The 10,393-nt window shown below is 40.4% G+C and overlaps 1 protein-coding gene across 2 annotated transcripts in view; it reads right to left on the bottom strand.

Moving 5' to 3' along the window:
• The window catches only part of ikbkb (inhibitor of nuclear factor kappa B kinase subunit beta), a 48,539-nt gene that overhangs the window by 1,892 nt on the left and 36,254 nt on the right, over positions 1 to 10,393 (bottom strand). For both annotated transcript variants that reach the window (XM_074669412.1, XM_074669411.1), the window contains exons 5-21: positions 9,525 to 9,594; positions 7,651 to 7,739; positions 6,630 to 6,719; positions 6,419 to 6,543; positions 5,736 to 5,843; positions 5,486 to 5,615; positions 5,131 to 5,325; positions 4,911 to 5,025; positions 4,544 to 4,667; positions 4,312 to 4,463; positions 4,061 to 4,122; positions 3,888 to 3,988; positions 3,742 to 3,791; positions 3,543 to 3,642; positions 1,235 to 1,382; positions 364 to 461; positions 59 to 152 (exon numbers count right to left, since the gene is read on the bottom strand). In XM_074669412.1, coding sequence (XP_074525513.1) covers positions 59 to 152; positions 364 to 461; positions 1,235 to 1,382; positions 3,543 to 3,642; positions 3,742 to 3,791; positions 3,888 to 3,988; positions 4,061 to 4,122; positions 4,312 to 4,463; positions 4,544 to 4,667; positions 4,911 to 5,025; positions 5,131 to 5,325; positions 5,486 to 5,615; positions 5,736 to 5,843; positions 6,419 to 6,543; positions 6,630 to 6,719; positions 7,651 to 7,739; positions 9,525 to 9,594 — 1,851 coding nt within the window. The remainder of the gene's footprint in view (positions 1 to 58; positions 153 to 363; positions 462 to 1,234; positions 1,383 to 3,542; positions 3,643 to 3,741; positions 3,792 to 3,887; positions 3,989 to 4,060; positions 4,123 to 4,311; positions 4,464 to 4,543; positions 4,668 to 4,910; positions 5,026 to 5,130; positions 5,326 to 5,485; positions 5,616 to 5,735; positions 5,844 to 6,418; positions 6,544 to 6,629; positions 6,720 to 7,650; positions 7,740 to 9,524; positions 9,595 to 10,393) is intronic.

The raw sequence follows: 10,393 nt of genomic DNA, 5'->3' as shown, positions 1-10,393 counted from the left end.
CAGCAAACCGCATGTGGCATCTGATTCACGTCAGAAGAAGAAGAGTGTGTTTGTGTACCTCCATACTGCTCTCAGACTCCTGGATGGTGTCGTGCAGCAAACTCTGGAGTCGACTCTCAAACGTTCTGCTCTCCTCCACCAGAGACTCGTCACTGAAGACACAAACAGGGATTCATGGTGATGTTATCAGGACTTCAGATCCACTGATTGACAGTGGTGTGGAGTGAGTGTAAGCAAAGTGATTTCAAATTCAGCAGAAAGACAAAAAGAGAGAAAACTTTATGAGTTTTAATTACCAAAGAAGAGTCTGGGACTCTTAATGAAACACTTAGTTAAAGCCTGAGTGTGCATGTTAATACTCACAGCTGCTGTAAGCTGTGTCTTGGCGTCATGAGAGGTGGCACTGAGGAGGGGTTTCTAAGTCCATCAGGGCTTCCACTCACCGGGCTGCGAACTTTACTCTGCACAAGAAAAGTTTACACATTTCTTTAACACAGCTCTCAGCACATGATGATGGAGGAAGAAATTTTCACTACCTTAGCATTTTAATAAAGAAGTAAATTTAAACAAACCACATCCAGCTGTGACATGAGTAATATGTGTGGTTTTTATTTCCTTCCTAGTTTTGACATAAAATTGTCTGGAACTGAGTCACCGAGTCTCTTCTCTGAACTATAGAGAACTGAAATATTAGAGATTAGGAGAAGTTGCTCATGAAGAAGGAAGTAGACTGGATTTATAAATGTGGTATTTTAAGACCTAAAAGAAAATGAAAACATTCAGTATTAAACTTTTTTTGTGTTTTTTTGCCACAACTTAATCTTTAAAATTATTTGCAGAATTTGAAGCCACATTCTAGGAGACCCCTTCTTTTCTGTTGAGTAAAGGATGTGAAACTCTCAGTGGCAAACTAGAGGCCATATTAGAAAGATGGAGGTCATATAAACAAAACGTGTTTTGAGATCTGACTTTTTCAATATATTCTGACTCTCAAGTCGGGGATCTGATCTTCTTTTTCCAGAATTCAGGGTGGTATAAGTATCCTCTAGCCTCCATGCTTTGTAACATAAATTGCCATCCAATGATAATAAACATTTTTAAAAATGGTATTTAAGATGACTGGTCACGAGTGACAGTATTTAAATGCCATATAATCTGGTAATCTGGTTCCATGTGATCATTGGGTATATGTGAGAAGAAGTGAAACTGTCAGTGTGCCGTCACGAGTCCTCACACATGCAACTTTGAGGAGATTCCACAGCTCCCTCTGTCTCTTCTCCTGCAGGCTCATCAGGATCTGCTCACTCTCCGCCATCCTCTGAACGACTCCCTCCACCTTCGGCAGGAGCTCCATCACACGCTGACGACACACTGCGGTCTTACTGAAAATAACACACACAATACTAATGATGCAAAGATCACAAGTACAGACATTGGTGACCACAGACTGGAAGGCTTATTCTAAAAACAAATTCTTCATTAATGAAAGGATGTGACTTTTTACACACGCTCATAAATTCATGTTTGCTTCTATTAAAGACTTACAGATTTGTTCCCTTGCACTTACCCATTGATGTACGATGCAGCTGTAAATTTTGATACGTCATAAGCCTGAGTGGGTGACTTTACATCACAAAGGATGACAAACTGTATTTGCAGTTTGTTCCTAGGTGGATATTTTCTGTAATATACTAACATTCAAAGAATAGACACAGCTTTTTATGTTGAAGGACTTTCATATTTTTACTTTCCATTTCAGTTTCCTTGTGAGCTGCAACAGAGCAGGAAAATGAAGAAGTGGTTTGAGCAGGTGTGAACAGTAATGCTATTTCAGTTTCTTTTACATCTGTGATTTATCTGCTGTAACAAGCTGATATTTGCAGTTAAAAAAACAGCTTAAACATTTAAAGGTTCATTTTTTCAAAAACATTACTTTGTATCATTTCTTTCTGAGTCTTAAAGTTTGATTTGAAAAGCTCCACTCATGCTGCCTTCAAGATGTCTCAGGATGTGAAAACTTTAGCCACAAAGTGACGGCTCTCAAAGTCAGCAGCACCATGACAGCCAACACTCCAAATGAGTCAACTAAAGGAAATGTTGAGTGTGTTTTGCTGTTTTTATCTTCTGCATTCAAATTAATGTTCATTTAACCTTATCACTCATGTTAACTCATGTTGTTTTCCTGTTACATGTTGTTTATAAACGTGAAGAGGTGGTTCTGCTGTTCACTTCTATTTACATCTGTTGTCATGGTCAGCCACATCTTTGTTTACTTATGATAAAGTGCATCAATTCAACTCTTCGTATCAAATTTCCTCTCAGACTGTGAGACGCAACTTTAAATCAACAGCATGTGTGTGCAATCTGTGCAGAATGGTATAAAAGTCCCATATTATGCAAAAATCACTTCATTAAGTCTTTTAGTGAAATGTGTGGGTCTTTGGCTTTCCTCTCAGCCCACAAAATGGGATATTTAATAACAAAACCAGTACTTAGTAGTGCTTTTAAATGTAAAATCCTGAAAGCAAGCTGTTTGGATTTTGGGGATTTGCCGACATCAGCAATTCCCTTTTTTGACCAATCAGGAGCAAGTCTGACCTGATTGGTCTACCGGAGCAGATACCCCCGAAACCCCTCCCCGCTGCTTTGCTTTGTTTTTGGCTGTAAACAGCCACAAAGTTCCATGCACAAGCTTCCCATCTCAGAAGAAGACAAGTCTAAGTGGCTAGAGTTCATTTATCAGGGAAATGTTCCAGCTACACTCAGTAAAACTGTGAATGTGTGTGCTAGTCACTTCACGGCTGACTGCTTTTCCAACTTTGGACAGTACAACAGAGGGCTAGCAAATAGACTGGTCCTGAATCCAGGCGCATTACCAACCATCCGCCAACAAACCTCTGGAAATGTGAGTATTTTAAATGCTGTGTGCTGTGGAGCAGATGTAAGAGCTTTTCCTCAGTGTCCTCCCTGTCTCTGTGTTAGCTTCAGGATGCTAACTTTGGCTGCGGTTAGCCAGTTGTTTTAGCCTGTAATGTTACGGTAAACGAGCTTCGCTGTTTTCTAAACATTGTGCACTCGGAGCTTGTGGCTCTGTAAGTGACGCAGAAGAGCGGGGCGGTATCAGCGGTGGCTCATTTACGTATGAAAAAAAAATCAGAGTGTTCTGAACAGAGGGGCTATGAGAGCCTGGAAACAATGCTACTGTGCTTGATTTATTGGCTTTTTGGACCAAAACTTGTTACTACCATTTCATGAAGACATCAATGATCCATATTAATCTGCAGAAAGGGAGCATAATATGGGACCTTTAAGGTTAGTTTAGAGGCCAGATATAGTTAATTTTCCATTTTTGTCCCCTGTTATTTATTAACCTTATAAAACATATTTTGAAAATCGTGGAAATCAAAGTTTGTAAGGCCAAATTCAACCCTAAAGCACAGATAAATAAACCATAAATGTGAGTATGCTGTGTGTTATCCTACTTCCATTTATCCAATTGATTTTGACATGACATTTAATTAGAAAACTTTTTGTGTGGGTACCTGAGGTGTGTGTAGAAGTCTCTGAGTCTCTTCTCATAAAACTGCACAGCCTGCAGAACCAGACGCACCACCTCCTGGCTGTCCCCTGGACACCTCTGGTCTGAGCAGGAGAAGGAAACGAGAAACAAAAGTTTATTTTCACATTAAAACACCGTCATGAGGGTTTGGTCAGGAAAGTACAGATGCATGATGTCCTAACCTCTGGGTTTCTCTCTGAGTTTGCGGAACAGCTCCATGGCCTTTCCTTCACTGAGGGGCAAAGAGAAGAAGAAATTATAATCCCGGATCATCATTGAAGTTTTTCTTTTTTTTGTGTTCCTGTGGTAAAATTTAGCTGGGACTTACAGTGTGTCCAGGGCCTCTCCACTCCTCCATGGCTGTCTCTGCACATCCACAATGTCCTGCTGCAGATGCATCATCTCCTCCTCCAGTTCACTCACCTTGGCCTTGAGATAAAAAGGCTTTTAATCTATTTTCAGCCCACAAACATACAAACATGCAGAAAAACTGTACTCTACCTGACCACAGCTGACAGCAGTTTGCTCCATCTCCCTCCACACGCCCAGGAGTTTCTCAGAAGCTGGCAAATTCAAACACTAACATAAGTCAGTAGGAAGATAAACTGTTCCAAACATTGAAGTGTGTTTTTCATCTGGGGTAAACATCACAACCAAACCAAGCCGTAAATAATTGCAATTTAAGTACAGATGAAAGGCAGCTGCAGAGTAAACTTCCTGCTTTCTACAAATATGTTTATGTTACGCTCTACCTATCCCGGTGGACGTCTGCTCCTGGTATTTGTCCATGTCTATGTGAAGGCTGGTGGTGAAGAAGTCCAGCTTTGCCAAGAGTCTCTGATACATGGAGACCATCTCATTCTTCTGTTTGGACAGCGAGGAGTTGTGTCTCAGAAGACTCATGCTAAAGAAGAAGATAAAAACATGTTAAAAAAGCGACTCTATGTGTTATGTGTAGGAATTTGTGTGTTTTGTGTATCCTACATGGCGGCTTTCTGTCCTTGCTGTAGTCTCTGCCAGTCCTCCTTCAGGGAGCGGATTGTGTGCCACGCCTGGCCACAGGTCCTCCTCAGAGGGCTGTAAGGCAGGACATGCTTCGGGTCGCTTTCTATGAGCAAGAATGTCAGAAAAACAAGAGCTGTTTTTGTTTTTTCATTCAGGCATAAAATAGTTTTATTTTTACCACACTGTTTGCAAACAATGAGGTTTGTGGTTCATAAAAACGTAAAAATATTTCCTGGAGAAGTTGAGTTTTGTCTTTGATTTCAGTTGTGCTGTTTGTAATTTATGGAAATATTAATTTTGATAAAGAAAACAGGTAAAGAAGTTTTTTTTATCACTGTTCACTCACGAACAAAGCGGATGTTTTCTGGCAGGGTTCGAGGAGCAAACTGAGGTTCATAACTGCAGGAGGAACGATCAAACAGGAAGACCAGAGGCAGATCCGTCCGTCTGCCGTCTATCTCCTAGAGAAGAGGACGATGATATTAAAGCATCACTGTATTCTTACAGCATGCTTTCAACCATTCTGAGAAGGTATTTCATTCACAGTGTTCAGGTTATGATATTACCGTGTAATCTATGGCGCATTGTGTGGCCAGTCCTTGTGGCTCCAGAGCTAACCCGGCCTCCAGCAGCAGCTCCTGATTGGCTGCAGGGATGCTGGTGTCTTTTTCAATCCTCAGCTGCAGGTTTGCCACCGTCTCGTCCTCAGAAACCGAGTACGTCAGGATTTTAGCAGACATCATGTTCAGGACATGAACCAGCTGAAATAAAAACAGGAACAACTCAGCATGAACATAATCCCAGGCTTTAATGTTTCAATTAAAGCCGGAGCAGAAGATACCACGCCACAAACAAGGTGATAAATGTCTGAGTTTGTTTAAAATAGACAAAGAGAAAGAGTAAATGGAGGAAACAATGCACCCTCAGCTTCAGTATGATGTCCAGCTGGGAGAAGCAGTCGCTGGGTGTGGACTGAGGGTCTTTGCCTCTTTCCTGAGGAGACCACTTCAACATGAGCTTCAGCCACCTCTCAAGTTTCTCTGATAACAGACTGAACAACGGGGGACACATCAGTTAGAGATAATAAAGATATAAAGTAAGTTTGTTCACATGTACGTGTGTGTGTGTGTGTGTGTGTGTGTGTGTGTGTGTGTGTGTGTGTGCTGGTCACCTGTTGAGGTTGTTGGGCTGGGGCAGATGTTTGGAGTAGCGCACCTCTCCTGAGAGGTCCTCATAGACGACGATATCATCATCCTGCTTCAGCCTCAGTTTGTTGTGCCTGAAAACAACACCGATGGATGGTATGAGAGAAAAAAACCTTTTAGAGTTTTTAATTTAGAATTTCATTTTTTTTTCTGTGAGTCCTGAGATGTTTAATCTATTGGTGATAAATTCTGCAAACTGAAAAACTGAACCTGAGTTTCTGTGGTGATGAAGGAATAATTTTCCCTCAGATCCTCTGGGACTTTCACATCTTTCATTACTTTTATTATTCAAGCAAAGGGGGATTGATGTTGGCACAACTCACTTTTCCTACAATTCTTTGGTAACTTCTGTTTATTTATTTGTTCCTAGTTGGTTTCCATCCAGTCACGAATGTTTCTTTCTCTTGAAGCTTATCATGATCTAAGCTCATTTATTTCAACTGGATAAAAAAAAAAGTTAAACTGGCGTCACAGGAGCGCAGATGAAAAATGGGGGAAAACAAGGCTTGAGTAAGTTGAAATGGTGGAAATTCTGCCATGTATCATCCTCAAACTAGGACAGAAAACATGACTCCACTTTATGATGACTTATGTGGCATCTGAACAAATCACCAACTGAGTTATAGGAATTTTTTAGAGTTGGCACTACCAAGGAACGGGTTGCCAGGTTGGTAAGAACGGGCGAAATCCTGTGATGCACTCAAACACCAGAGTCCCGAAGCTCCAGTAGTCCACAGTGACTGTGTACCTCTGTCTCTCTATGAGCTCTGGAGCCTGAAAACAGAAGAAGAAGAGAGGTTTTTACAACTGTTTGAGAAGACTTTGTAGGAAATGTCTCCAGTTCTGTTTTTCACACTTACCAAGTACTGAAGTGTTCCCACAAATGAGGTGCAGAGACTGCTCTGGTCCAACTCCTTGGCATAGCCCAGATCGATGATCTTATGAATCAACTATGGTTAGAAGACAAAATATAGAGTCATAGTAATAGATAGTAATAGTAACAATTGTACCTTACGGTTTCAAAAAACCCTGAAACATAAAATCTCTGTGACTGGAAAAAGAGAGGGGCCATGAAATTGTAAAGAGCATAAAACCAACAAAGCAACAGATTTTGTTTTTAAACTTTTCTTTTGTAGAAATTGAAAACAAAACAACAGAACAACGTTTATAATAAGGCTTTAAAAACAAGAAGATGACATTTTGTTGCTGTCGGACAGAGCCATGTAAGCTGTGTCCTCTATGCAAACTGGCTTTACACTGGCTTTACATTGTGTAAGAAATGGATATGAAAGTAATAACAAATTGATTTTAAATCTCAAAGTTTCATCAGATTACTTCTTTAAACGCTAAAGCACAAACTAGAGCAAACAAAACTCTTTTGCTGTATGTTTTGTCCTTCCCTCTTTACCCTGAGACTGTACGTTGGATTTTCTGTTTCTGCAGTATGTCAAAAACAAGTCTTCATACAAAAACTATAAACAGATAAAGTGTGGTTAGTTCTGTTTCTATAAACAGTGAAGTGTGCAAAAACATGAGTATATAACCTCTTTAATATGTCTGGCCTCATTTATTTGTAACAAAAAGTCCTGCTCGCTCCAGAGAAACAACATTTTTTCATAAATGATAAAATAAGTGGGGCCCCTGAAGGCAATTTCAAAACAAGCTTATCCCAAAGGTTCTTTGTAGCTGTTAAAAAGTAGAAACATTAAATGTAATATTCACTGGGGCACAGTTCTGTTCAGCTGGTAAGGCTGAACAAGAGGACATAAGAGAGACACGTCTCCTGAACTCATCCCACAAAAGCCACGCACAAACATCCCGTCTTTGTTGTGGTTTGGGTGTCTGTCATAAAAAAGATGTTTCACAGTCACTTTAACTCACTCGCTTCTCTCCCTGCTGCAGCACAATGTTTTCTGGTTTCAAGTCTCTGTGGATGATCCTTTTCTTGTGGAGGTAGGTCAGAGCCGAGGCTGATGGGACAAACAGGAGGAAGTAAGTGATCAGTAAGAGGGAATAAAAGTCAGAGGTATGCTCGATCAGAGTTTAAATTATGGTTTTAAGATTTATGTCAGAGGCAGATCATTTACATGAGGATCATTTCTGGAGAACTGATTCAACAAAAGAACAGTTAGTGTCAAAAACAGTTGATGTGAAGACAGACTCATAAAAAAATAGAACAATCAAAAGTAATGTTTTAGAAATAGGGTACCCACAATGCAACATATCTGCTGACAGTATGGTGGTAGAAGCATATGTAGTCTCAAAATACAAGTCTTATACAAATCCAGCGGCAAGCTTCAGAGCTTTAAGAAGCCAAACACAACTTCTAGTGTCCACCTCACCTTTCTATAAGATTCAAACATCAAACTTGACACAAATCCTCTGGGGCAACAAACATCTGGAGTTTTTTTTTTTCATCTGTAGGTGACTAATAAGTAGGGGGATAAACTACAGAAATGGCCACACAGACTAAAACCCCTAGAATGTGCTCCTGCCGTTACAAAAACATTTTAAATATGTTATACTTTCTCTATAATACATTAAAGATAAGGAACTGGCTTGTTTGGAAAAAATAAGCAGAAATTACAGGATTTTGTGTCAAAATGAAAAAGGTTATGGGAAAAGGTAAACTTTTCTTCACTATGGTCACATGCATTTCATTCAAAGGGTTGAAGATAAGGTGGGCTTTAAGCTTCCAAACAAACAAGTTCACTAAGCCCCTTACAATGCAAAGAAATGCAAAACTCTTTGGCCTAATTTCTCACACGAGTGAGCTATAAACCTTAAACAAATTTTCTAAATTTGGCTGTACACATGATAAAATTTTACCTGGACATCTTGCTCTTTTTGAAAAACCAAAACTGACTCACACTTTTGTTTTTGATGATGAATGTGTGCGATCTAACGTTACAGCAGTGAAGCACAGGTGCAATCCAGATCTGTGATATCACTGCCGGGTGAGCACACGGGTTTAACAAGCCTGATAGTATCAACTGGTGTTACGTAACTCTTTAATTAGATCCATCAGAGTTTTAGAGCCCTGTTTACATTCTAACACCTTTGATGTGAGTGAATAAGTTTTGTCTGAACTTACAACCAAAACTATACTGTGTCTTTACCTCTGCGTCAAAGTGTGACTAGTGAGTGTGCTGGCAGAGAGTGTTCGACGAAGCGGAACTCGTAACCTTTGGGCACCTTAGTGTGTGTGGTTTGTGTGTGTGTGTGTGTGTGTGTGTGTGTGTGTGTAAGGGTGTGGGTGTGCATGCCTGTGTCTTTACCCTCACTCATGAAGCAGCTTAAAGGGCATCACTCATTGTCAGGAAATGTCCACCAGTTGGGAACAGGAAAAGGGAGTTTCTGTGTGTGTGTGTGTGTGTGTGTGTGTGTGTGTGTGTGTGTGTGTGTGTGTGTGTGTGTGTGTGTTTGATCCACACCATATATGTCCTTTCTCAAACATGTTTACCCCATGTGTTGTATACAGTATTCTCCTGATATGAGCTTTCAGACTTAAAGTTAGTGACAGAGCCTGAGTGTCCGATCGTTGACGTAAGCCTCGGTGTGACTGTATACGATCGCCGTGGTGACTAAGACGTTAGTGGTTTAGGGTCATTGATGACATAATAATACTGGTCACCACAACTGCCTCTTTCATAGGACAGGAAACTAATCACAGTGCCAGCTCACTCCATGTTACAATCAATCTATCACTTGCGATGATTAAAGATGTTACAGTAGAAGCTGCGTGTGATACTCACAGATGTCACTGAGCAGAATCAGAACGTAGCCCTCCCTCATCCCACAGCAGTTCTCCATGAGGTTCAGATACTGTGGAGAGCACAAACACAGACACTCGATACTTACATAACAAGAGCCATGGGAAGAAAGCAACAAAGGCTGACGCAGTCTTTGAGAGGTTCATTAATCTGTCTCTTTTATTTATGTGAAAGGACTAATCTGCTTTAAAACTCCCATTTTCCCCCTATTAAGTTTATTGTGTTTATTAGGGATCAGGAAAAGACTAATCTCACGACCAAATCTTAGCAAATCACCACTTTCCTTTTTAGGCTTTGATTCGCTTTTGACTTTAAACAGTATACTTAGAGAAGTCAACAGTTGGAAACCTGTGGCAGGCCTGTCAAAAATGGACTCTGCAGTTTTCCACTCTGTCCCAAACTAACCGCTCCAACTGGACCACTCAGTTTTTGACCATCTGGGATGCTTTGAAATCTTTATGACACTTTGGTTTGCTGGTTTGTGATGGTTGGATTTTCCTCCTCCTACTGGTGCCAACACAATCTATCGCCTAAGGGTGTCTCTCTGTCACAGATACAAGCTGATCCAGATTTCTCCACCAGAATTAGAGCAACCAAACAAATCAGAGATCCACGTTCAAGTGTGAATAATATGCCTCAATCCAAGCAATCTAATTCAATGTGGCAGTTTTTTGTGCACCACAGGAACTTCTTTTGAGGGATCTGTTTAAAGCCAGACGCCAATAATTTCAGACTCCAGTACAGAAAAAAAAAGAGATGTGTTTCTGCGAGAGTGAATCATGAATCATTCTCCCTAATCGACAGTAATTTACAGTGATTCAGCACTTTGACCTAAAGGTCTATGGTCTCAA

Source organism: Halichoeres trimaculatus, unplaced genomic scaffold (assembly GCF_033239565.1).
Source record: "Halichoeres trimaculatus isolate MK-OKI-2021-1 unplaced genomic scaffold, fHalTri1.1 fHalTri1_scaffold_5, whole genome shotgun sequence".
NCBI lineage: Eukaryota > Metazoa > Chordata > Actinopteri > Labriformes > Labridae > Halichoeres > Halichoeres trimaculatus.
This window is presented reverse-complemented; position numbering and strand designations above follow the sequence as displayed.